Source organism: Tinamus guttatus, unplaced genomic scaffold, assembly GCF_059628265.1.
Source record: "Tinamus guttatus ecotype Peru unplaced genomic scaffold, ASM5962826v1 Tinamus_guttatus_pri_ptg000356l, whole genome shotgun sequence".
Taxonomy (NCBI): Eukaryota; Metazoa; Chordata; class Aves; order Tinamiformes; family Tinamidae; genus Tinamus; species Tinamus guttatus.
The window spans coordinates 101,325-124,088 of NW_028288890.1; the positions used below are offsets into that span (position 1 = coordinate 101,325).

Genomic DNA, 22,764 nt, shown 5'->3' on the forward strand with positions numbered 1-22,764 from the left:
GAGGGCTGAATATTCCGCTTTTGCACAATCAAGAGGCATTCAAGAAAAAAAAAAAAAGCAGGATGAAAAGAATTTTAAGGTTTAGGACTGAGATTTTTGGACACTTTCTCAGAGTTTGGAGCAATCTTTATGAGGAAGGTCCAAGGTTTCCTTCATATGTGATGACCCAGTGCACGCTGTGTTGGGCATCCATCGAAGTGGATAGCACAGGAGGATCCAATACACTTAGCAGCCATCGAGTTTCTTAGTGGGGCTGTTAGTATTTAGAATTGTGATCTGAAGATCTAGAAGCAAGAGCTGCTTCTCACTTTTACAGTCATAGATTCTCATCCTTGCCCTTCTCATCAAGATATCTTTTTTTAATCATACAAATTCCTGAAGAGTTTCAGAGTGGTAGGATAAAACCTTTTTACTGTTTTTCTCATGAAAATTATCGTGAGGGTTATTAAGTGTTAAAATCTGGTTTATACCGGTTCTGAATTTCATTTAAAATAAACATCTGGAGAGCGTTTTCATCTCTTGTGTGAGACTGTTGTCAGCCCCGCTTGTTAAAATGACAGCTGCCAATTTATTTTTTCATAAGGAAACATTTTTTTAAATCTTTAGGATGCTGGGTGATATATCAGTGATATGCAGAGAGCTAGATCATTTTAGCCCAGAGGTGATCTAAATGCTTCGCTGTCTATAGTTAGAAATTTCCAGGCATGCAGCCTGGCAGCTATTTAAATTCTTTTATATTACAAAACATGGTCTGTGGGCATCTCTTTTTTTTTTGCGCTGCTATTGCAGGTCTACAAGGCTGCCATCCTGTACGTGCATTTGTCCTTTGGCAAAGCCTCGTTCTCCCGGCACAGACGCGTATCGGGGAGGATGCTCCGTTCTTGGGGAATTACCTTTTTGTCACTTTTCACCAGTACAAAGGGCTCCTCCAGAAGATCGTCACTTTGCCGGGGTCTCACCGGATCTGCAGAGCAGTATCGCGGGGGGAGGAATAAGTTATTTATTCAAATAGCCATTGCACTGGGGATATGTTTTCGCTCATTTGGCAGCAGCTCACTCCTCTACTCTTCACTGGAGACTTAAAATATGTGCCCTTGGCTGGGGCACTGGGTACGTGCTTCCTGTGGCTTTCTTCCCTCAAAATGGGTTCCTGTTACTCTTTGGCAGACCCTGAAGCAGCCGTCTGTGGCGACAGTGTATTCAGAGCTAAAGTGACTTTACCTCTTTATTTTCTCTCTTTATCTGTGTTTGTATGAGATCAGCTGGGCCCACATTATATGTGAAGTAGTTAGACTTCAGGCTGCAACTGTAGGATGCAATTTCTTTCTTTTTGTTTTTTCTTCCCTAATTGCTTTGATGAGATCAAATAAAAAAGCATTGCTTTTCCGTTTCTAGTTTTGTAATTCCAAAGACAATCTCTTGATACGCTCTAGCAGCCTGGGCCCTAGTGCTTCCTTTTTTAGTGCAAAGCAGCAGAGTGTTTTGCACCTTTCTGTATCAGCAGTTACGATCTGCGCTTGCTTTTATCTGCATCAAAAGACAAATGGAAGAGAGGGAGACACTGCAGAAATGGGAATCAGACTTACGTGTGCAATGGAAATCTGTACTCCCTCAATTCAAGCTAACACATGGAATACAGAACAATTGCTGTGTTGGATATTTGTAGCCCATAATTCCAGGAATGTGACTTTAGATTTTAGGCTTTGAATTATCCACTAAAGGTTGGCTAATCCCGCAGCAGTTAATACCAACATGAAATGTTGTGTGGTGTCAAGCCTCTCCTCCCAAATGCCTTTTTGGGTTTTTATTTATTTTTTTGCATATGTCAACTACCAAAGCAATACTCAACTTGAAAAATTAGCATTTACCCGCTCCTAAGTACTTGATTTTTGTGTGTTTTGCGAGCAGCTGAACACGCGTCCAGACTGAACTACGGAGACGCCGCTTCCCGGGGGGCTTCCCAGTGCTGCTCGGCAGCAAGACGAGGTGCGAAGGCTCCCAGCAGAGTTTAGAGCTTTGTCCGCTGCCCAAAAAACACAGTCCTAACTTCAGTTCTGCAAAAACACATCTGCAAATCTCCTGCCGGACTGCACCGCAGGGCAGAGAATCCCAACTAAGCCATAGGCTGTGTCTCCGCTCGATGAATTCTGGTGGTGTCACCTGTATCAAAATCAGAATCGTATCTGATGGCATTTTCAATTTTGTGGTGTGTGTTACGTTTTCAGAACAGTGCTTTAAGCAAAGTGCATGTTTCTGTCTGCATTAAGGAGTCAGATGCAGCTATTCAGAGCAAGCTGATAAATTACTTTTCATTAAATGTCTGAGTGCCAAGGGGTTTAGTATGTGTTCCAAGAAAAAACACATTAATTACAGCTTCTGTAGAGCATTTATCAATCAAACAGTTAAAAACAGTATTAACGCAGTTAATTGAAGGTAGAAAATGCACTTTTTAAATATATTGACTTTAGCTGCTAGCCTGGTTACTTCATGGTTGGAAAGATGAATTGTCTGAAATTAAAATCAGGCAGTAGTTTGGGGGTTGCCTAAGTGGCTTTCTTCTTTTTGACTATTTGCTTGCCCAGAGACTTGCATAGTACTTAGAGGTTTCTGCTGCCTTTTACTCTGAAATGTGTAGCAAGTGGCAAAATTGCTTGTGGCTTTTACAATCCAGAGTTTGGGGAGCTCAAAATTGCAAATCCGAGTTGGTTTGTGCTGTACCTGCAGCAGAGGTACCGCTGCACATGCTGCCGGAGCAATATTTGTTCCTATTTTTCACCCACACAGCCAGGTTGTGTTTACCATACAAAGGGTTGTCTCATTGACTGTAGCACAGTTCCAACAACATCTGTGTTCTGTCCAGGCAGTTCATTTATTGCCGTGTTTAGAAAAGGAAGGCAACGGAGGAGGAGGAAGGACGCACAAAAGCGAACGACAAACTCCCGCTCACCTCTAGTCAATAAATGCTGCTGTGAAACAGGAAATCTTCTGTGAACGTGAACTTCTGCTAACACGTGCTGTGGCTGCTGAAAGACTGGGATTGCTTGGAAATTTGTTTTAGTAGGGCCTGCAGGCTGAAATCTCTGGCTCTTGTGGTGTGCTGAGCTTTTGGAAAGGTCTTGCACGCTCATGTTGGCTTCCCTGTGGCTATTTTGAACAGTCAGCAGTGAAACCTTGCTCTAAGGGCTGGTGGGAAGATGCTTGCCCCAAGAATAGCAAGTTCTGGTCCATCTCTTCTGCATTTGTCTGCTGCTTTGCATTTTTTGCTAGTGTTTTATACTTGTATTGCAGCTCCTATTTGAGGTTCTCAGAGCACTTTTTATCTTTACAGTAGCCCTCAATGCCTCCAACTAAAGACACCAGAGCTTTTAAATAATGAAATATGGATCTGAGGGTTGATGTGTTCGAGGTCTGGCAGGAAGCTGTAGCACTGCAAGGAACCAGACACAGCTCTCAATTTTGCATCTTAAATAAAAATCTCCTTTGTAAATAAATCGCTACAATTTCACTGTAGGTGAGATCTCAATCCAGTATGAAAATAGCTAAATTGTAAAAAAAATCAACTAGCAGTGTAATTGTACAGGTCAAAATGGTACACATACATAACCAAAAAAAAAAAGGAATTCACACCCTATGTAAGGTTGGCTTTAAATGTGCAAAAAGCACAGTAACACCTGCTCCGATAAGACTGAGTCGCATTTTCACTTAAACAAAACTGCATTCACATATTTGTATGAAGTATAATGCATTCTGCCTAATCCTCATTTGCAAATATTTCTCATTTTCTGTTGAATCTATTTTTAAAACAGGACTTGAAACATATTTTCCAGTATCTAACAAATGTCTGGTTTGTTGTCTGTGTCTCGCATATAGATAAAATTCATTCCAAGTTAGCTCTGAAAGTGCTTCTTTTTTTTTTTCTTTAAATCAGCTTGCAAGAAACAAAGGAATTTTGCTTCTTTCCTCCTTGGGGAACTTCCATATTCTGTAACTCCTAATGAGATTTTAAAAGGAAAACCTGTCATTTGTCTGTCAGATTCAGCCACAAGGATTTCTGTAAGTCATGATCCAAACTTCAGTTCTGGGCTATTACAGAAAGTGGAATGAGCGATGATGATGCTGGTGATCTGTGTGGAAGTGCCACTAGAGAGGGAAATATTGTGTGTGTCCTTTGACAGTCACAAAGTCACCTGTTTCCTATAGTGCATTAAAAGCTTCGTTTCCAGGTCTGGGAAGGAACTGAGCGAGGAATTGTGGATTCTGGCTGAGAGTGCAATAAGAAATCACACGGCTCACGCGTGTCCTTTGCGGTAATAAAAAGTCCTAAATTACAACCCGGTGCCTCTCCCACACAGTGAACTCAAAGGATAACCCTGATAATGTTCTCGTGGTTGTATCGGACCTCTCTCTGCTCTGGGGAAAGGGTCAGTGTGCATTTTGTTCTCTTATACGTAAGGGCAGAAGGAAGTTCTTGGTGAGGATGGAGAATGGCTTTGCTGGGGGAAACGTGCGGTTCCTCTCTGTTAGCAGCATCCTGTAACCTGATAATCACTCGGCTGTTTCGGGGTTGCTTTGGATGGAATTTATCTTTGCCAGCCTTAATGCCTTCACGTGCTCATAAAAACACACACATCCTTATTTGTAACCACTTCTTGTTTTATCATAGCTGCTGTGACACTATGGATGCAGCTGGAGTATGTAGAGAGTGATTTTAGTTTATGTTGAAGATAAAGAGTATTTTTGAGGAGGAATGTTTATTTGCTCTTTCCAGTACCTTGTTGAAGAAGGTGTTATCTTCATGATTATTATGGTAACTGTTAGAGTCTGTGTTGCATTTTGAGAATCTGAATATCCTGGGCAAGTTCTGACTTTGATGCTGATGCTATATTTACCTATCCTGTGATTTTAGCTGCTGCAGGTTGTTAACTGTAGCATCTTTTGCTTCCTCTCCTAAATGACTGTGCAGATTTATGCGCTGTGAAACGTAACTAAGATAATATCCCAGCCTGTCTCTTCATCTCCATTACCTGGCAATGCAGTATTAAAAACCTTGGAGTTCGAAGTTACTGTATGAAAGGAGAAAGAAAATTGCTTAAAGGTCAGAGTGCTTTAATACAGTGAAAATTCAGAGGAGGCAGGTAAAAGCTATTCAGGTCACTTTTGAATACGAGATTTTCCTATTTCTTTCTGAAGTGCCCATGGTCAAAGTAGTATCTCATCACTAGCGTACGTGTCTCAAGCACAGCCAGAAATTCTGCTTTGAAGCTTTGGCCAGCCCTGCCAGCCACTCAGCTCTGTCTTTTCTGCATCTTTCCTTAGCCTTAGAAGAGGGCTGGAACACCTGGCAAGACCTACTTAGGTCCGTGTTGTCTATCAGCTCCTGCCACATTTCAAAATAGGGAGTTAACTCTAAAAATAGGCTTAATAAGAGGGGATGGCTTTGAATAAAGTAAAATAAGCCACTGATTTGGGTCATGACAGGGAATTTATATCACTGGTTCTCTCTTCCAGCTCAGCTTTCTTGAAATGAGGAATTCTGCCCTGTTTTGAAATAAAAAAAGGGGGGAAAAAAAGAATGGCAATAAATAAATGGAATTTATTTAATATAAATCATGCTCTGTTTCCAGTGCTCCCCTAAGCTGCTTGCAGGATTTTGACCTTGTATGTGCTATGCGATCAGTCAAGGTGGTATTGAATGCTCTGCAGTTTTTAATTTATCTTTGCAGGATTCTTCAACGGTACAAAACTGTCAGCCAGAGCTATCCTTTAAAGAAGGAGCAACTGTGGCCTCGAGTGATTAAATGTTTTACCCAAGATTATGTCAGGAATTTGTGGTGAGCCAGATATTTCACTTGATCTCTTCCATCATAGGCTAGCTCCTTAATCATGAGACCAGTTGTCTATTATAAATTGGGGCAGAAAAATGAAAGGTCTGTAAAACCAGGGCTGCGCAGTTTTTGTCTGTTCCAGAGTGGTTATGTGTCTTCGGTAATGTTTGCAAAGTGCTTTGATATGCTTTGGCGAAGGGCAGAGTGTTAATAATTAAAATTGGAAGGAAGTTCTAAAGTCGTATAGGGGATGACGACCATTTTCTGGTCTGTTAGTTAACAAAAATGCAAAATATAAATGGACGAATCAGCAGGAATTGAGTTTAACGCTCCCTTCCCCCAGCCACCTGCATGGGCTGAGTACAAAAAGCAGCTAATTGTCTGTCTGTGGAGATGAAAGCAGCCAGTCCCAGAACAGGAAAGGCTATTGAACTTTATGAAGGTGGTAAATTATCACCATTGAAAAGCTTTTGAATTAGTATCTTTGCCTCCTCAAAAAGTGCGTTATTTGTTTTGATGCTTGCGGTGTTTGGGGGTTCACGAAGCAGCGTTCTGCGCCATGAGCGTTATGTTTCCACCCGGGTAATTACGAGGTTGGTAAAACCAAAACCTGTTTTTGAAACTCTACACCTTGGCCGGCTTGGTTATTGTTCAAGGGTCTATTTAGTGAGGACAGGCACCGTTAATGGCTCTATCTTGGCCCAGCTAACTAGCTGTTTTGCAGAAGTGATTTGCAGCGGGCAGACTGTAAGAGCAGCTTCGTGTTTGTCCATTTTACTGCTAGCAGTTTCATTTGCAAAGTGCAAGCAGGAGCAGGCTTCTTGCCAGCAACAGCTTCATTCAGATTAGGGCTTTAGTTCAATTATGTCCAATTAACTTTTATTGCAGATAGCAGTGATAATTACTTGCAAGTCAATTTTTTGGCTGTGGTTATCCCAGGGCTAAAGGCTGCGCTTGATGGATTTTAATAACTGAAGTGACGTATAGCTTTTCCTATTTTTTCCCCCTTCTTTAGGCCTCAATTAGATGAAAGGTCAGAAGCTATGTAAAAATCCATCTTACAATTAACGCCAACTGTTTGGCTCTTCGGCGGATGTTTGGTATTATGTTTAAAAAATATCTTTCAGGACCAACCTAAACAAGACTTTTTAAACTCCAAGATCATAACCTTGAGCTTGTTGCTGCTTTATCCAGAGCGTGGCTTTGATGGACCTCGTGTCATGGATGGTACCTGCCTGCATTGAGCTGGCAGCTGCAGCATTGGCTTTTTTTCTTACTGCATTAAATTCTGCATAAAATTGCTAACCGAGGCCTTCAGCAGTAGCCTTTGGGCATAAGCTGTGTGATATGAACGATATTCCATGTAAGTACTGTTACCCTAAAGCTTCATCGTGTTGAGGTTGCCATCCTGGCTGGGGGAAAAGAGTGGAGCTAACTATTCCCCCCCAGAAAGCAGACCGTGCATTTAGATCCCCTTTGCCTTCAGTCCAAACTGTTTAATTTTGTTGCCTGAGTAACGTTATAAATGGAGGTCAGACTAGAAGGTGAAATGGTTTACAAGCAAAATCATAGTTAATTAAACTGCGAGAAACAAAAATTGATTTTGATGGAGACTGTTGCAGGGATCTCCAAAGGGTCTGTCTGAATTCACACCGCCGAAGGGACCTGGCGGGAGGTGCTGACAGTGCATTTCACTTGATACAAAAGGCGACTTTCTATTGTTCAGTGCTCCTATTTATTTACCCCCAAATGCACTTGATGCTATTGTGATTTATTGCCATTTCAGAAGACTACCTCTCTGTGCATTATTTTGCAGCTTTCCATTTATAAAGCATTAAAGGATGCAATACCAACTGGTGATGAATGCAGCGCTGGCTTGGTAATTTTTTATAGGAAGCAGTCAGAGAAATCCAGCAGTCCTGCATAAGTGGACATTCAGGTAAATGCCCCTCAAAAGAGGGTGTTAAAAGGCTGGAGAAAGACAGGTTGCCTGCAAGATCAGTCAGCACTATGAGCCCAGACACTACCGAGGGAGGCCTGGCTGGAGAAATTACATTGGTTGGCAGAGGGTTCAGCATGTGCACTTGACACTAACACATTTTAAAAAAACCCTAGATTTTAGGTTACTTTGGGAGAGGGAAAAGGAATGAGTCTCATTTGGTCTTGAGCAGCCTGCTGGGGGGTAAATGAGACACTGAGTTTCCCTTGGAGCATGAAAATTGGACCCAATTCAATTATGTTTCCTGGCAAGCTCCTATAAACATTTGTACCAAAGAAACTTTACAACCCTCGTTAGTTTTTGTTTTCGTTTGCAGTACTTCTATATGCTGAACTTGGAATGTGCAGCACGTGTTTGGGGTTTGCCATGGGTGCCGTCAATGATTATGGAATCTCACGTGGCTGCCTAGTGAATAATAAGGAGAAGTGAAGCATATCAGTGAGCCAGAAGGGCTCAACAGCCCTCGTCCGGCTTACGGGACCGCAGGGTGCTGGAAACCTGGAATAGTCGGGAACGTTTCTTTTGTGTGGGTAGATGCTCCTGCTTCCTCTCGTCCCCGAGCTTTGTGAAGGAGGCTGCAGTTAATCTTGGAATTTCAGACATCCATGTTTACTTCCATGAATCTAACTTTAGACTTCACCAGCTTGCTTTTGTCTAAACCAGCTCCCTTTCCCATATTTCACTGGCCAGGAATGGCTGGTGGGGAGGGTTTCCTTTGTGTGTGCTCACCCCTTAGGGCCTCCCGAGAGTTTCAGCCACTGGTGTATTTAAAAACTTGGCAATAACTCTGAGTGTGTGGTCAGTTTATATAATGATAAAACTTGTGTTAGAGTATTAAAAGTTTCCTAGCTGTATCGAGTTGCTCCACATCTCAGATTTACTGCGGGTTGCAAAAGCCTCCCCTGGTCTGGGGAACAGCTGGTCTGGCAGAGACAATATTAAATCTTCAGTATCAGCCAGAATTTTCTGTATTATTTAATACACAATTTTTAGGAAATGTATTTAATCCAGACAGAATCATATTTAGCTAAATCTGGTTCCTAGCTGTGTAAGGAGGGTTTTCCTATGCAGTGGGTAAAGGTGAGTTTTTGAGTCCTCCCCCTTGACCTGATAGCTTGGGAAATCTGTGCAGGATGCACAGTGCTGCCAAGAGCCAAAAAATACACGGAGATGAAGGGAGCACACAACAAATGCAGGGATTTGTAATTATCCCCAAGCCAAGCACTATAAATCCCTATTACGTTTAACATGTTTTGATTTAATAGTAATAAATCTTGGGAGAAAAGAAAAAAATCTACTTCTGCGCCTAAACAAACTAACCCTTTTGTAGCGAGTCCTGCAGTACCTGTGCTATTAGATTATATCCTACAGCCAGATAAGATTAAAATTGCTTCAGAGGGGCATTTATTTATTTATTCTGCTGATTGCTTTTCTCTGGAAATGCGCTTCTTTATATATATTTTCAAACTTGCGTACTCCAGACAGAGCTCATTACGCTGCATTTGGTGGTACACAGAATCATGTCAAAAAGCAATAAAACTTAATTTGCCAGTCCAGTAGAACAGCAAATTAATGAGGGTTTTACAGCCGCCCTCCGCGGGTGCCCCGGCCTCCCTGGGATGGCTCCGTGTCCCGTTTGCAGCGGAGCCTGGCGGGAGGCTCCGACCCGGGAACGTCCCTTGGGCGGCCCGAGGGGCTTTGCAGGTGCTGGTGCCCACACAAGTCGCAGCCGCAGAGCCAAATCCGTGAGAATTCTTCACGTGCCGGGTTCAGTTTTACCTCCTGCTCTGGGTAATTAAGAGTAATAAAAATGAACACGGGCCAGGATGATGGGCCGAGCTGTGCCCAGAGCTTTAGACCCGAGACCGTGCGGAACCACAACCTAGTGCTTCCCTTAATCCCACGTATGGTTAGTGCAGAGGATTTTAGCTCTTTTTAACCATATGATTTCTCTGAATTTGCTGCGTTTAGTTCATGCTGAAGATCACTCAGGACAGAAGAAAAGAAACCAGGTGCTGCGTATCTTAAAGGGAATAATGGGTAATTTCTAATCAGAAGTGATGGTTTATTTGTAAAGATATTTAAAATGCATTTGTTGTCAAAGACTGTGATATAGGTTTGGAGAAGCTATACTAATTTCATAGAGAACAAAAATTGGAACAGGGTATTAATTATAATAAGGAATTCAGTGATAGCGTTATGACCAGCATTTCTATATAAGTCTGAACTTCTTTTTTTTAATGCGTAGCAGTGACCTAGATGATACCAATTTGATCACTGCAAATCAGGCTAAGAAAATGATTTTATGCGTCCACTTAGAATGATTTTTAAGTCACATACTTCCTTGAAAATTATTATTGTCACCCAATCTTTTATGGACCTTTGGCGTTGCCCAAAACGATTATCTGCCTGGGGGAACAACTCACCTTTATGGCTCTCTCTAAAATATTACCCTCCATATTGGAGATAAAGCAAAATTTGGACTTCTGTAAACATATTTTGACCTCCAAGGAAATACGGGTGCCTTATCACAGAAGCCCTTCGGAGCTGAAAGCTCTGACCACTCTGAGCCACTTGTTCCCTCTCATAGTGCCATTACGCTGCTTATTGCGACGTGTGTGGCACCGGTGGCACTTTACACACAGGAGTCACAGTGTCCCCACTCTAATGAATGCTAATAAGTGTGCAGGTGAGCAAACCCCAGCATCTCTTACGGTAGGAAATGCTGCTCGTTCAGTCCAAAAGTGCTTTTATTGCTGTGCTGCTGAGTTGCTTTTCTCTCTTTTAGGACTGCACACAAAATAGTTATGGGTTAAGTAGTATTTTAGACACACACAGCTCTTCTGGGCCATGCAGTGATGTAATGCAATCCTGGACTGGCAGCAGACATCGGTAAAGGTTGGACACCCAGGTCAATATGATAGTGCCCTGATCTGATGATTTTGAGACTACAGTGAAGGCTCTTAATTTGATCTGTCTGCTTTTCACCGAGAAGTAGGTCTTGGTTTTGCCAGTCTCCTGAAGCTGATGAGAAGAAAAGGAAAATGCAATTTTTGTTTTCCTGCTGACTCTGGGTGTTTGTGCTGCTTACTCAGGTAAAGCTCTGGCAACTTAGTGTTTTTGTCTGATGAAAAGGAGTTGGATTCTTGTTTTGTCTTTTGGGTCTTGCCGGGCATAATTTGGGGTAAGAAACTGCTGCCCGCAGGATGTTTGCAGTGATTTCACTGAATACAGCATCCTTATAGTCATGAATAAATCTCAACTGTAAAGGACAAGCAGCTTTTCTGTCCCTAAAGCAAGTCCTTCAAGTTGTGAATGTGTCAGGACATCAGTGTTTGTTTCTGAATACCTACTAAGAGCCTTTGGGAACTCCCCCTCTTACAGAATGTAAAGAGAAAACCCAGGTTTAGGCTTGGAGATTTTACAGCCATGAATCTGGAACTTCTGGCAATGCAAATGGTTACTATTGCCTAGTGATTAAATGAAGAATGGATGTAAAGTAATTCTGTTGTGGGCTTTACTGGTTGGATTCTCCCACAACTCTGATGAGCTGTTAATTGCAAGGGATAATGTGAATGAGGCCAGCAAACAATAGCTCAGAGTTACCAAGCCAGCTCTTGGGGTCCAAAATTACTTGTAATTGCTGTCACACGGGCACCCAGCTTGCTTGGTCAACAGTGCTTAGTGTGAGAGCCTTTATTGAATCAAGATGGAGATATTTTCATAAATGAGTATTTGCCCATGATTTCTTGGTAGTTGCTTTGATCACCTTTTGCGTACTGAACAGAGAGACACTGGTAAACACCAAAGCTAATGAATTGTATATGAGGAGTAATTGCTGCTATATGGGTAAGCTTTAAGTCCATTCTCTTTGCTGTACATTTCCCTTGAGTATTCTGACTTGTGCCAATGGTCTGGATGAGGCTTCAAGCTAAAGGCTTTAAAACTTCTCTGCAGAGAAACCAGCTTTTGGAGCATTCTGGATGTTGCAGCAGAAATACGAAGGCTCTTGCGTTGTCCAGAACGGAGTCTTAACTTTCCTACGGGGTGTAATTGGCTCTTAAACGTGAAAGGCTTCGCGTGGTTTTGTGCAGTGCTACGCGGGACGGTTCCTTTGAAAGGCTCCTCTGCGGGGTTTCTTCAGCTCTGGCTCCTTTGTCAGTCTCGAGCTTTCTGCTTCACCTGGTCCGATCTCTGAAAGCCTCTCCAGTTGCTTTAATTAGGGTTTGTGAAACAATGACTAAAATTAAACCGGTCTGTAATTTCTGAAAAGTCTTCAATCCTTTCTCAGTTTCAGGGATATAAAATCCCGAGCAGTTTCTGAGTTGCTCTTTAGGCATCTTGGCAAAAGCGCTCGTATAATGGGCACTGGTGCTTGCAGCGGTCTGGGCGAGGGGAGAAGTCTACTGATTTCCCCAGCTTGCTCAAGCCACCTCTTTTTGCAAAGCTTTCTAAAGTGCTCGTGGCCACCTGTGTCTCGTGCATGTCCCAGGAGCTGCAGTAAAGGGGATTTGAGCAGGGGGTTGGACCAAATAACCTCTAAAGGACTTTGTTCCAGCCCAAATTTCTCTGTGATTGTAATCCCAGCAATGTGGGGAGACTTGGAGCCAGAGGTAGCTTTAGCCACTGGAAACATCCCCCTCGCCCTCCCTTGTACTCATAAGCTGATGATGGGATTTGAGGGTAGCTGTGCAGTGTTTATGGATGCTTTAGTGCTTCCTGCATTCATTTTGAGGTTTAATTTCATAAATTCTGAAACGCCCGCGTGCAGGGTGGTAGAGCCCCTGAAATTCCTTGATGTAGGAGCCATGTCTTACAGTTTATCTGAGGGCTGCTCAGATAACTGACGGCTTGTGTAAAATAAAGGAAGTTGTAGCCATTCATCTTCCACACTAATGGACCACAGAAATTACAAGCTGGAGCATGCAGCTTCATCCTGCCACAAGGCAAAGTGCTGCATACTTGGCCTTCAATTTATGCATGCTATGCCTTTTTATTAAATGTAACAGAGCAGTTGACAGGATTTTTCCACTGAACCCGCTTTGGCTATACCTGGTAGATAGCCCATATATTTCAGTATATAATAAAATGAACGTTAGTGGGTTCTTTACCATTCCTACCAACTGTCTTTGAAATTTGAGGACGGTTATGGGCTATCCTCTGCGTGTCAAACAGCAGAGTGAGGAAGGAACTCGTAACACGTTAGTTTTTAAGCGTGTTAATGACACAGATGACCCACTTTGTCAAACATTTCCCTTGCAGTTAGAGCTTGCTGAGGCCATGCAAAGGGCCCGAGCAGTGGTCGTGCATCTTGGCTTGGTCAGGCCTTAACCGCCCAGGTGGCTCTTTGCCTCTTTCTTTTCTGTGTTCCTCCTTGTATTATAACTTTGAATTGTCTCTCTGTTGTTGCAGTGTGCAGAGGAGTGAATGCCCCATGTTGTGTTAGTGCCTGTCTGCCATGCTGGCCTGTCTGCCAGGACCAGGTGACCTCTCCTTTCAGCTTCTTTCTTACACGCAGATGAACACTGGACTTCAGAAATGTGAGTGACGTTTTGTCTGCAGGATGTGGTTAACTGTTAAATCTGGCACTGCTACAGCTGGGAATTAAACATGCAGGATACAGTGGAAAAGCTGTTTAATGTTAGAGTCTTTGTTTTGTTTGCCTTCAAGGCATCCATCACTCATGGCTATCAGAAATAGCTATGAAGGTTCAAGTCTGTGCTGCAAGCTCTCCCCACCCTCCCGGCTTTCTAAAGGTTAATTTTAACCATAGCAAGACAAAATGCAAAGTTTCCGTGAGATTCTGGCCTCCTTGCTAAAAATATTTGGTACCAACAGTGTGGCAGCTGACTCACTTCTTAATAAACTTTTTTTTTCTAACTCTTTCATTTCCATGAAACACAAACTGATAAAAATTAGCTCAGGCTAATGCAAACCTGTTGAGGTCAGTTCTGTTCTTCTACCTAGCTGGGGCACATACTGCAGATATTAGTGATCTAGCCCAAATGACTAATGTTCACAGTTTCTGTCTTCTTTCTGCTGTCTCTTTGGTGCCTCTGAAAATGTCTGCAGAGTACTGTAATAATTTATTTTTTGCTAACTTCAGTAACTCTTTTGATGCTTGTACTGGTATTTTAAGAAGAGCTTGTGCTTGGGAACATGTGCCTATTTGCTAGCGATTTTTTAAAATGTTACTCTATCTTTGCTCCTTCATCGCTGAAGTTGCACCCTGATTTCATCTAACTGAAATTTGAGCAATACCAAGGTTTTTGCATAAGATCTGTGTTCTTGGTTCTCAGGGCTGTAATATTTGAAGTGAGCACTGGGGAAATTTCTGTACCTTCAGTTTCTTGATGGAATCATTGATACTCTTTAAAAATGAGTAATTTACACTTACACTCCAGTTACAGTTGAATGGTTAATATATTAAGATTTGTGTCGCAGCACTGAAAATAACTAAGATAATATTGCAGTTAAGGCTTCTGCACCTAGCAGGGGTGACCAATGCTCTCCAGGCACAAATGTGTGCTCTTCCACGGCACATCAGTAGAATTTATGACCGCTCCATGGGCTTGTAATTGTAATAACACTTGTGGTCTTTGGAAAAGTCTCAGCTCACACTTCATTAGATGGCATGAGGGTAGGAATTCACCCCTTTCTGCCTTCCATTTCCAGTTTTGCTGACCAAAACACGCTTAAATATTCAGAAGGTGGTCTGTGGCTGTGAGAACAGGTTCTTGCATTACATGAAGTTTCTTCAGCACATTGGAAAGGATTCTGACAGAGAAAGCTGATCCAGTCCTTTAGGTTTGTGTGAGGGTCATTGTGCATAATTCAGGTATTGTCAGCCTTGCATCTTGCAGGGCAACGTGCTACTACTCGGGCAGTTTTTTAACCCGAGGTTCTTGCTCATCTCCGTGCTGAAAGCATTGCTGTGTCTTCTTTAGGGAAGAGTTTAAGGTGCTGCATTTAAAGAATTTAGGACATAAAGTAGCTGGCAGGCAGTTGCTGCTGGGTAAGGCTTAGCTGTTCCAGTTTGTTCTGATTTATATGGGAAATGAAGCTGCTCACGCAGACCTTGCCCACCCCTGCTGCAGATGTGTGTAAGATTAATTGGTGCATTTCTCTACATACTGCCTATGCACAAGTAGTCTCGCCCCTGGCCAAAGGCAAGCTGCGTTAATGAGCATTTTTAATGAACAGTGACTTGTGACTTTTGATTGGGGGTTGGAAGAGGCCCTTAATAGTGCTGTTCCTGCAATAAAAGCCACAGAACGCCCCCAATGGCCTTTATGCAGTCTCTTGGTATTTGTATTAATAATATGTAAGTTTAGCTGTCAGGATCAGACTATTTTTTTCATGCTTAAAAATCCACATTACCTCAATTACCTTTTTGTTTTCTTATGCACTTTCAAATAACAGCCTTTTTTTTCCTTAAAGATGGTCTATGAGGTAGTTCTGTATGCAGATACACAAATGTTTTTCCTTTCAAATTTGACCATTGCCCCCATGTTGATATTTCATCTTTCTTTTTTTTTTTCCACTGACCCAAATGTAAATCCGTAAAGTCAATCAGGATGCTTGAGGCGAGTCTGTCTGGGCAATTTTCCTAGCTATGGTTGGATATAGTAGCGGTACCTGAGGGCCTTGGAAGAAAAAGGTTGATTTGTTTTGATGGTGGTACAAAGTCGAGACGAAAAGGCTTTTCTTCGTGAGCTTCTTAGTGGAGGAATGAAGAAAGAGAAGGCTGAGACTGAAGACAGATTCATCAACTAAAATTAACTATTTTCTAAGGGCTTTTTCAGTAAAACTCATGGAGAAATTGCCACAGTTGAGATTTTTATGCAGGAGATGGGCACAGCTGTTCATTGCTTGTCCCAGTGCAGATGCTGTGATTAGGGTATAAATCCTGAAGGCCTGGTTATACTTTATTTAATTTTAATGAAAATTTAACCATAAGCAGTTTTAAAAGCTGTGGGTTTTAAAGCCTTAATGTAAAATGCACTTAAGAGAAGATGTTACATCAGTGCTGAGGTGAAGCAAAAAAATATATCTCATCCGACAACAAAAATAGCTCCGGTGTGGTGCAACACGTACCAGGATGTGAGCAGATGAATTGATTGCCATGGGATTAGCTGGAGCGTGAACTTGGAGCTCACCAGTTTATTGGGGTAATTGCTCATGTGCATAGCTTTACCCTACAGACAGCAAGAAATAATTTGAGACAGATTACTTTTCAGCAAAAGTATTCTGCCTTGCCTGTACCTAGTTTTATGGAGCTCATCCCATAGCTTTTTTATTTTTATTATTTTTATTTTCTTTTTTTTTTTGATATAATTTGTTCCTCTGCCATTCTCCTAACCATTTAATGTCCCAACACAGAGTTCTTGGCCTCAGATGCTGCCCATATACACAATTTTCTTTAAATCTACGGTAGCTATTTTTCCATTCACTTAGTTAGCTGACCTAATTGTTATTTATTTATTTGTAGGATATGCCTTTCTTCTTTCTCATAATATTTTGTTACCTGTTTCACTCATTAAGCCTTGCATATGGGAACACTAGTGAAGCACAACATTTTTTAAGTGTGTTGGGAAAAATACATCATCTTGCTCAGGCCTAAGTAGAAAGGCTGAGTTAGTTCATAAGAGAAGCATAATCTTAGATGTACATTAGGAGAGGCCAATTTGAAATGGTGGCTGGTTTCAGAAAATCATGTCCAAGGGATTTTAAAAATGGGTTTAGCATTTGATAGGTTACTGAGGTTGATGTTGGTATGTTTTCCAAGTTGCATCGAGGCAGTAATTTCACTCTTCAAAGGAAGGAATTCTTCCACGTTCAGGATTACAGATGTAACTGGTAGATGTGATCAGTCCAATCATTAATATTTTAGCTTTTTTTCTAAAAAGTTCTACTGCAGTTCCTCTATAGTAGAAAAATAAACGCTTGAGTGAAAGAATATTTCCTGTCTTTTCACTCTAAGTGTTTACCACATAAGACACCTAAACCAGGGTAAGAAATTTTGTTGGGAAAGATGTTTTAAAACACCTACCATTTTTTTTTTTCATCTGAAAAATAGAAGCTTTATGTGAAAATAGTCACATAAACCATAATATAGAGAAGACAGGGGTTCCTTTGTCCAGCGCTGACGGCTCGTCTCCAATAGCGTGTTGCACGCGGTCATCTATTCCATCTATAGAAACTACCTGCCTGCAGTGGAAGATACAGGGGATTGGAGCAGAAAGGATTTTTAGGTTAATATTGAATTAGTGTGTCCTCTGATAAAGAGAGAGGGTGGTACATGCCAGTATTTAGACAGCACAGCGAGAGTCAGAGTATAAATGGCACCGTGGTACATGCTTTGCTGGAGATGAAGACAGCCTGCTTGCAAAGCTTTCCATTTTTAATATTTCTGTAATTGTGTTTTCTTTTGATATCTATTCTGTTTTCTGCTTTCTGGCCCTTGCTTTCTGCAAGTGAGCTCTCTTGGTGATGTCCCTTGCGTGTGAGGACAAGAGGCTCCCAGGCGCAAAGGCAGCGATGGAAAGATGACTTGTCCTTAGGCTTGAGCCGTATCCAGGAGCCTTTTAGAGGCAGTTTGCTTAAAAAAGTGCATTTTCCGATGGACCGTTTGCCTGGCAGCATCGAGTTCTCTACTGGAGCACTTAGATTTTCTCAGGTCAGAGAGCCACGTGCAAGGCAAGGGTGCTCTTGAGCTGGAATCTCCTGCCCTTTCTACCCGGCAGTAGATGCCATGGAAGGCTCAATATTTTAGCAAAGGTGACGGGCGCTTTTTTTCAGTGAACTGTTTGCAAAGTGGGAAAAAAAAAGAGCAAAAGCAAAATCGGATTGTCAAAGCTGCAGCCTATATTTGAAGATTATAAAATCACTTCTAAAGAAGTGGTCTTATGGAGTTAAGCAGCATAGCTGTGGTAAGGAAACAGCCCAACTGCCTGCTAGGAATGAGATTATGGCTGCAGAGGCACAAGCTTTTCCCTTGATTTCTGAAGTCCTTTCCAAAAATATACAAGTGACCCCACTGCTGTTCAAGCATGTAGGCCAGGTAGGTATCTACTAAATGTGAATCAGTGAAGCTCTTTCTCTGTCCTCTGGCTCTGGAAGGCTTTTGCCTATGTCTGGGGAGTAGTACGTTTTTAATCCTGCGAAATGGTCGTGTAATTTTGCCATTTGATACTAGGATACTGTCCCTGACCAGGTGCCACGCAGAAAAGGCAACTAAAAGAGTAATTGCAAATAATAAAATATTGCCTATGTAGCCTCCTTCCATTTGCTACACTTGGACTAACAAGGGCTTCCTAATGGACAAAACGACACTCGGTGCTTTCAGGTGTCAGCAGCTAGAAGAGAACTGAAATCTAAATGGAGGTTTTAGCTGAAGAGCTCTGTTTGGTCCCACCTCAGCATTACACGAGTTTAATGTTTAATTCATAACTTTCTGCCTCCTGAATTAGACGCGGAAGATTCTGAGAATGGCTCGGAGAGTTACGGGGAGGCAGCCTTAAATTAAGAGAGTATAAACCAGCCCAGCACCGCAAGCAATAATAAATATTGCAAGCTGGAGACGACTCGATGTCTATAGCGTGTTACTTGTTTTTGTCCAACCGTAAACGATCAGAACATTGGTTTGGTTTTGCCCCCTCAGGCAGGTCTCGCCTTAAGTCGAATTGGGGGTTGTGTTGGTAGGCAGGTAATAAAAGGAATGAGGAACCTGGTGTGTGATCTGCTGGTCTGGGAAGATGAAGCTCTTGCTTCCTGATTCCCCGGAGGTTTTCTACCCGTGTTGTGTAACTTTCTTATCCTGAGGTTGCTCCCTTATTTCCCAGAGTCAGTATTGATAATTTTCCTTTCTCCGCAGGGGACACTACACAGAAAATGAGATCTGCACAGTATCCTACCCCAGCAGAATTGGATGCTTATGCTAAGAAGGTCGCCAACAATCCACTGACTATAAAAATCTTTCCAAACAGTGTCAAGGTTCCCCAGAGGAAACACATACGCCGTACTGTGAACGGACTCGATACTTCGGGTCAGAGGTACAGTCCTTACCCGTCTCAGGCCGCCTCCAAGACGGGCCTGCTGGCGATAGTCAAGTCTCCAGCGAAAGGAATCCTCAAAGACTTCGACGGGACGCGCACGCGCCTGCTGCCGGAGGCCGTGATGAACCCCCCTTCGGCGCCGTACGTCGCACCTAGCACTTTAACCCACCCGCAGGCGCTCGCTCGCCAGCAGGCTCTCCAGCATGCACAGACTTTGCCGCACCCCCAAACTCTCCCCCAGCCCCAGCCCTTGCAGCACCCTCAGGGGATACCACAGCCACAAAGCTTAGCGCACCCTCAGGGGATCCCGCAGGCGCTGCCGCACCCGCAGGGCATGCAGCAGCCGCAGGGCTTGCAGCACCCTCCCGCCATGGCACACCAGAGCCTGCAGCACCCCCCGAACCCTCTGCTGCAGCCGGGTTTACATGGGAGCAGAAAGATGCCGGATGCGGACGCGCCGCCGAATGTGACCGTGTCTACCTCAACCATTCCCCTCTCTATGGCTGCCACCCTGCAGCAGAACCAGCCGCCCGACCTGAGCAGCATCGTGCACCAGATTAACCAGTTCTGCCAGGCCAGAGCTGGCATTAGCACTACCTCAGTGTGTGAGGGACAGATTGCAAACCCCAGTCCTATAAGTCGCAACCTGCTTATCAATGCAAGTACCAGGGTATCTACTCACAATGTCCCTACGCCCATGCCTTCCTGTGTAGTAAACCCTGTCGATCATGCTGCTGCTGCTATTCCTTCTGCCTCTGTTAATTTGCCCATGGTGAATATTAACAGGGTGCCGGCTGCGTACCAGAACGAAATCAAATCGGTTGCCTGGAACCAGCACCAGCTTGCACATCTGCAACAAATGTGTGGGGATGCTGCTGGGCCCGTTGGACTCGCAGGGAAGCACCCTCCGAGAGAGATTGCAGGGCAGAGTTTTCCTGGCAAAACAAACTACCCTCAAGAACTGTGCATGGGCCAGTCGTTCAACTTGAAGCCCCCCATCGAGAAGCCTACGCCTTCTCCACCTGTGAACGGATTGCAGGGACCCTTGCCATATACTAACGGGCACTATTTCCAGCCCATATGGAATAACATTCTGCCCACTCCCAACAGTGACAGCTCGGGGTCCCAGGACCTTGCCATGCCTTTCCACGGCGGGCAGCCCACAGGAGCGCCGCTAGATTGTGCAGGAGGAACTCATTACAGAGCTGGAGCGGGGCCAGCCAGCCAGAGTAATGTGATGCAGACCATGGATTACCTAAGTGGGGACTTCCAGCAGTCTTGCTTCAGAGATCAGAGCATGGCCGTGCTGGGAAAAGTCCATCGGCCTCCCATGAACCGAGCACCTGAACCAACCGATAGTCGAAATCTTCATATTCAACACCCAGGGTATAGATAGGCTGCAGTCACTTTCACAGACAAAATTATAGGTTTAGTCTTAATTTTAATTAATAAGCAAGGCATTTTTAACTTGCAAACTTGTGTGATCATTATAGTACCCATTGGAAGAAGACATACTGTATATTTAAGAGCTTTGCTTACATGTTATCTATCTCCTCAATGCATCAAATATTTAACATGCCTTTTGTTTCAAAGAATTTCATTACACTACTTCACGCCACAGCTGTTTCCTCACCGCAGAATCCCCTTTGTGCAGCTTTTGCCTTCTGCTTAGTAACTACTTGCTGGACTGATGTTACGTTGCTGCAGGGTTTCGCAGATGCATCTGTTCGGCGGCTCCTCGAAGAGCTGCGAGGTAGCATAGCTGCTTAAATTTCCATCTCAATTTCCTCTGAAGATTAAGAGCAGCAGAATTTGTCAGGAAGCAGGGCTTATTTTCAACTCAAAAGCCCATTTCATTAATGCATTAAACATTGACCATTTGCACTGTCTAGAGGCCTATTTAATTGAAAAAAAAAAAAGCCTACATTTGAAAAGAGCTAGCTAGGGGTATATATTTAGGCATTAATATAGGAAGAAGCTTTTCTGCTGTTTCTTGCAGAGACGTCTGCATTTATCGTTTAGACTTTGTCCAAAGTCAAAAGTCTCTGGCAGATTTCTCTGACACTTTTTTTGCAGACAGGGTATAGGAGCGAGGGGGGAAAGGCCCTTTTAGGATATAGGCAGCAGCCACGGGGAGCTGCCTCTTTCTGCATCGTCCTTCCCTCTCCCACTCCCCTTGCGCCGGTGGAAAAGCCGGATCGTGCGAACCCCTTGCTGCTAGGAGTCTGGCCTTCCTCGTGGGAAGTGCTCTTCCGCGGTCCCGCTGCGGGAATCCGGTCCCGCTGCCAACTCCCAAAAGGGTTCAGCTGCTTCTCCAGGAGCCAGAGTTAATTTCAGGGTGAGGAGGCAGAGCTGGGAGCTCGTCCCGGCCAGCGGAAGGACGCGCGGAGTGACGTGGCACTGGCACATTCCCATAGCAGCACTCGTGCAATGGGCAGCGTTTGAAGCTCCAGCCGTGAGACACGGTGGGACTTACAGTCCCACATTCTACATTAAAACGCCACAGTAGATTTAATGGAACAATTCTCTTCTCTGGGAATTAGCGAAGCTATTTATAACATACCTTTTTATTTTTTTTTCCCAGAGTCTCGGTGCCTAACTACTTCTGTTCTTTCCCACGTCACTTACAGCAGCTAGTTGAGTCGGTGACCAGTAGGACACTAACTGTTGGATAACCTCAGCGTCTCGTTTTCCTCAGCGTCCCGAAACTTCCCTTTCCTTTTCAATAGCCGAATTTGTTGTAAGTAGAAAATTCCTCATCTCTGTTAACGAGACTAATACTTGAACATAATGATCACAATCAAGTTTGGAAATTAAAAAATAAATGAATAAATAAATGCATTGATTCTTTATATGTACACTGGCTAAAAAATATTGCTCTACACTGTAACTTTTAAGTGTAATATTTCTGTATGAATGTCGCCTGGTAGTGTGGGTTTGAGTAGCATTGTGTATGGGTGAACCCACTGGCCTCTGCCATTCACTGGCCTCCCTCACAGCCCTTTGAAAAACAAAGCCTTAAGTATTTGCTCCTTGAACTTTCCTTAATGAGCATGGTTTAAAATCTTAAGACATCATACAAAATTAAAAAAAAAAAAAGACTTATACAAGTTTTGAAGTGACGTCATAGTTGGCTAGAGATTCTTAAAGTTTTTCGTAAATGGAAAAATTAGAAAACATTTATTTGTATTTTTTTAATTTAGACGTGTAGTTCTGGGCTGTAACAAATATTTAGGTTTCAAAGCTTAGCAGAGTACGTTTTCTGACTCCTTGCGTAAGTTAGTACACTTAATCATGTCATTATTTAAATTCTTTTAAGTGTACTCTAAACCGTTCTTTAGCGATAACTCTTTAGCAAAGTTAAGCAATTTGACTAAAGACGGATTAAATTATGTGTTGGCTTGTGTTGCCTTATATTTAAAAAGGAAAAAAAATGCCTGATTGTGTTATGCCAAATGATAGCAACATGAAGTCCTAATTTATTGTTTATAATCGTATTCCTGCAGTCTTTGTGAAAACTGGTAAATATACATCTATGAAAGAACTAAAATCCTGAGGCTTTTCATGCAATATTTTTCGGAATACCCTATATTGGAGGCCAAGGTTCGAGTCTGAAGCTGCTTCCAGTCCAGTCACCCTGTTGTCTTCCCTCCCCTGCTCCCCAGATCGATCTAGGGCTGTGCTATGACCTTAACATTTCCTGCTAAGTTAGTTCCTATAAGGTGTTCTGCTACCTGAATCCGTACCTTTTTACTAAATAAAACACTGGCATCTCTTCTGTTCATTAGCCTGCTACCAATATGAACCCAGACTATGATTTAAAACTAATTCTCCTGCTCCCGTCCTAAGAGGGAGGCTGAATAAAACCCCGTGTTGTGGTTAT

The 22,764-nt window shown here is 43.0% G+C and overlaps 1 protein-coding gene across 3 annotated transcripts in view; it reads left to right on the plus strand.

The window, feature by feature from the left end:
• Positions 1-20,974, plus strand: part of FAM222B (family with sequence similarity 222 member B) — a 38,321-nt gene extending 17,347 nt beyond the window's left edge. For 2 of the 3 annotated variants that reach the window (XM_088530003.1, XM_088530002.1), the window contains exons 2-3: positions 13,237-13,364; positions 18,701-20,974. In XM_088530003.1, coding sequence (XP_088386129.1) covers positions 13,283-13,364; positions 18,701-20,277 — 1,659 coding nt within the window. In that variant the 5' untranslated portion in view covers positions 13,237-13,282 and the 3' untranslated portion in view covers positions 20,278-20,974. The remainder of the gene's footprint in view (positions 1-13,236; positions 13,365-18,700) is intronic. The other variant, XM_088530004.1, reaches the window with a different exon arrangement.
• The last annotated feature ends 1,790 nt before the right edge of the window (positions 20,975-22,764 follow it).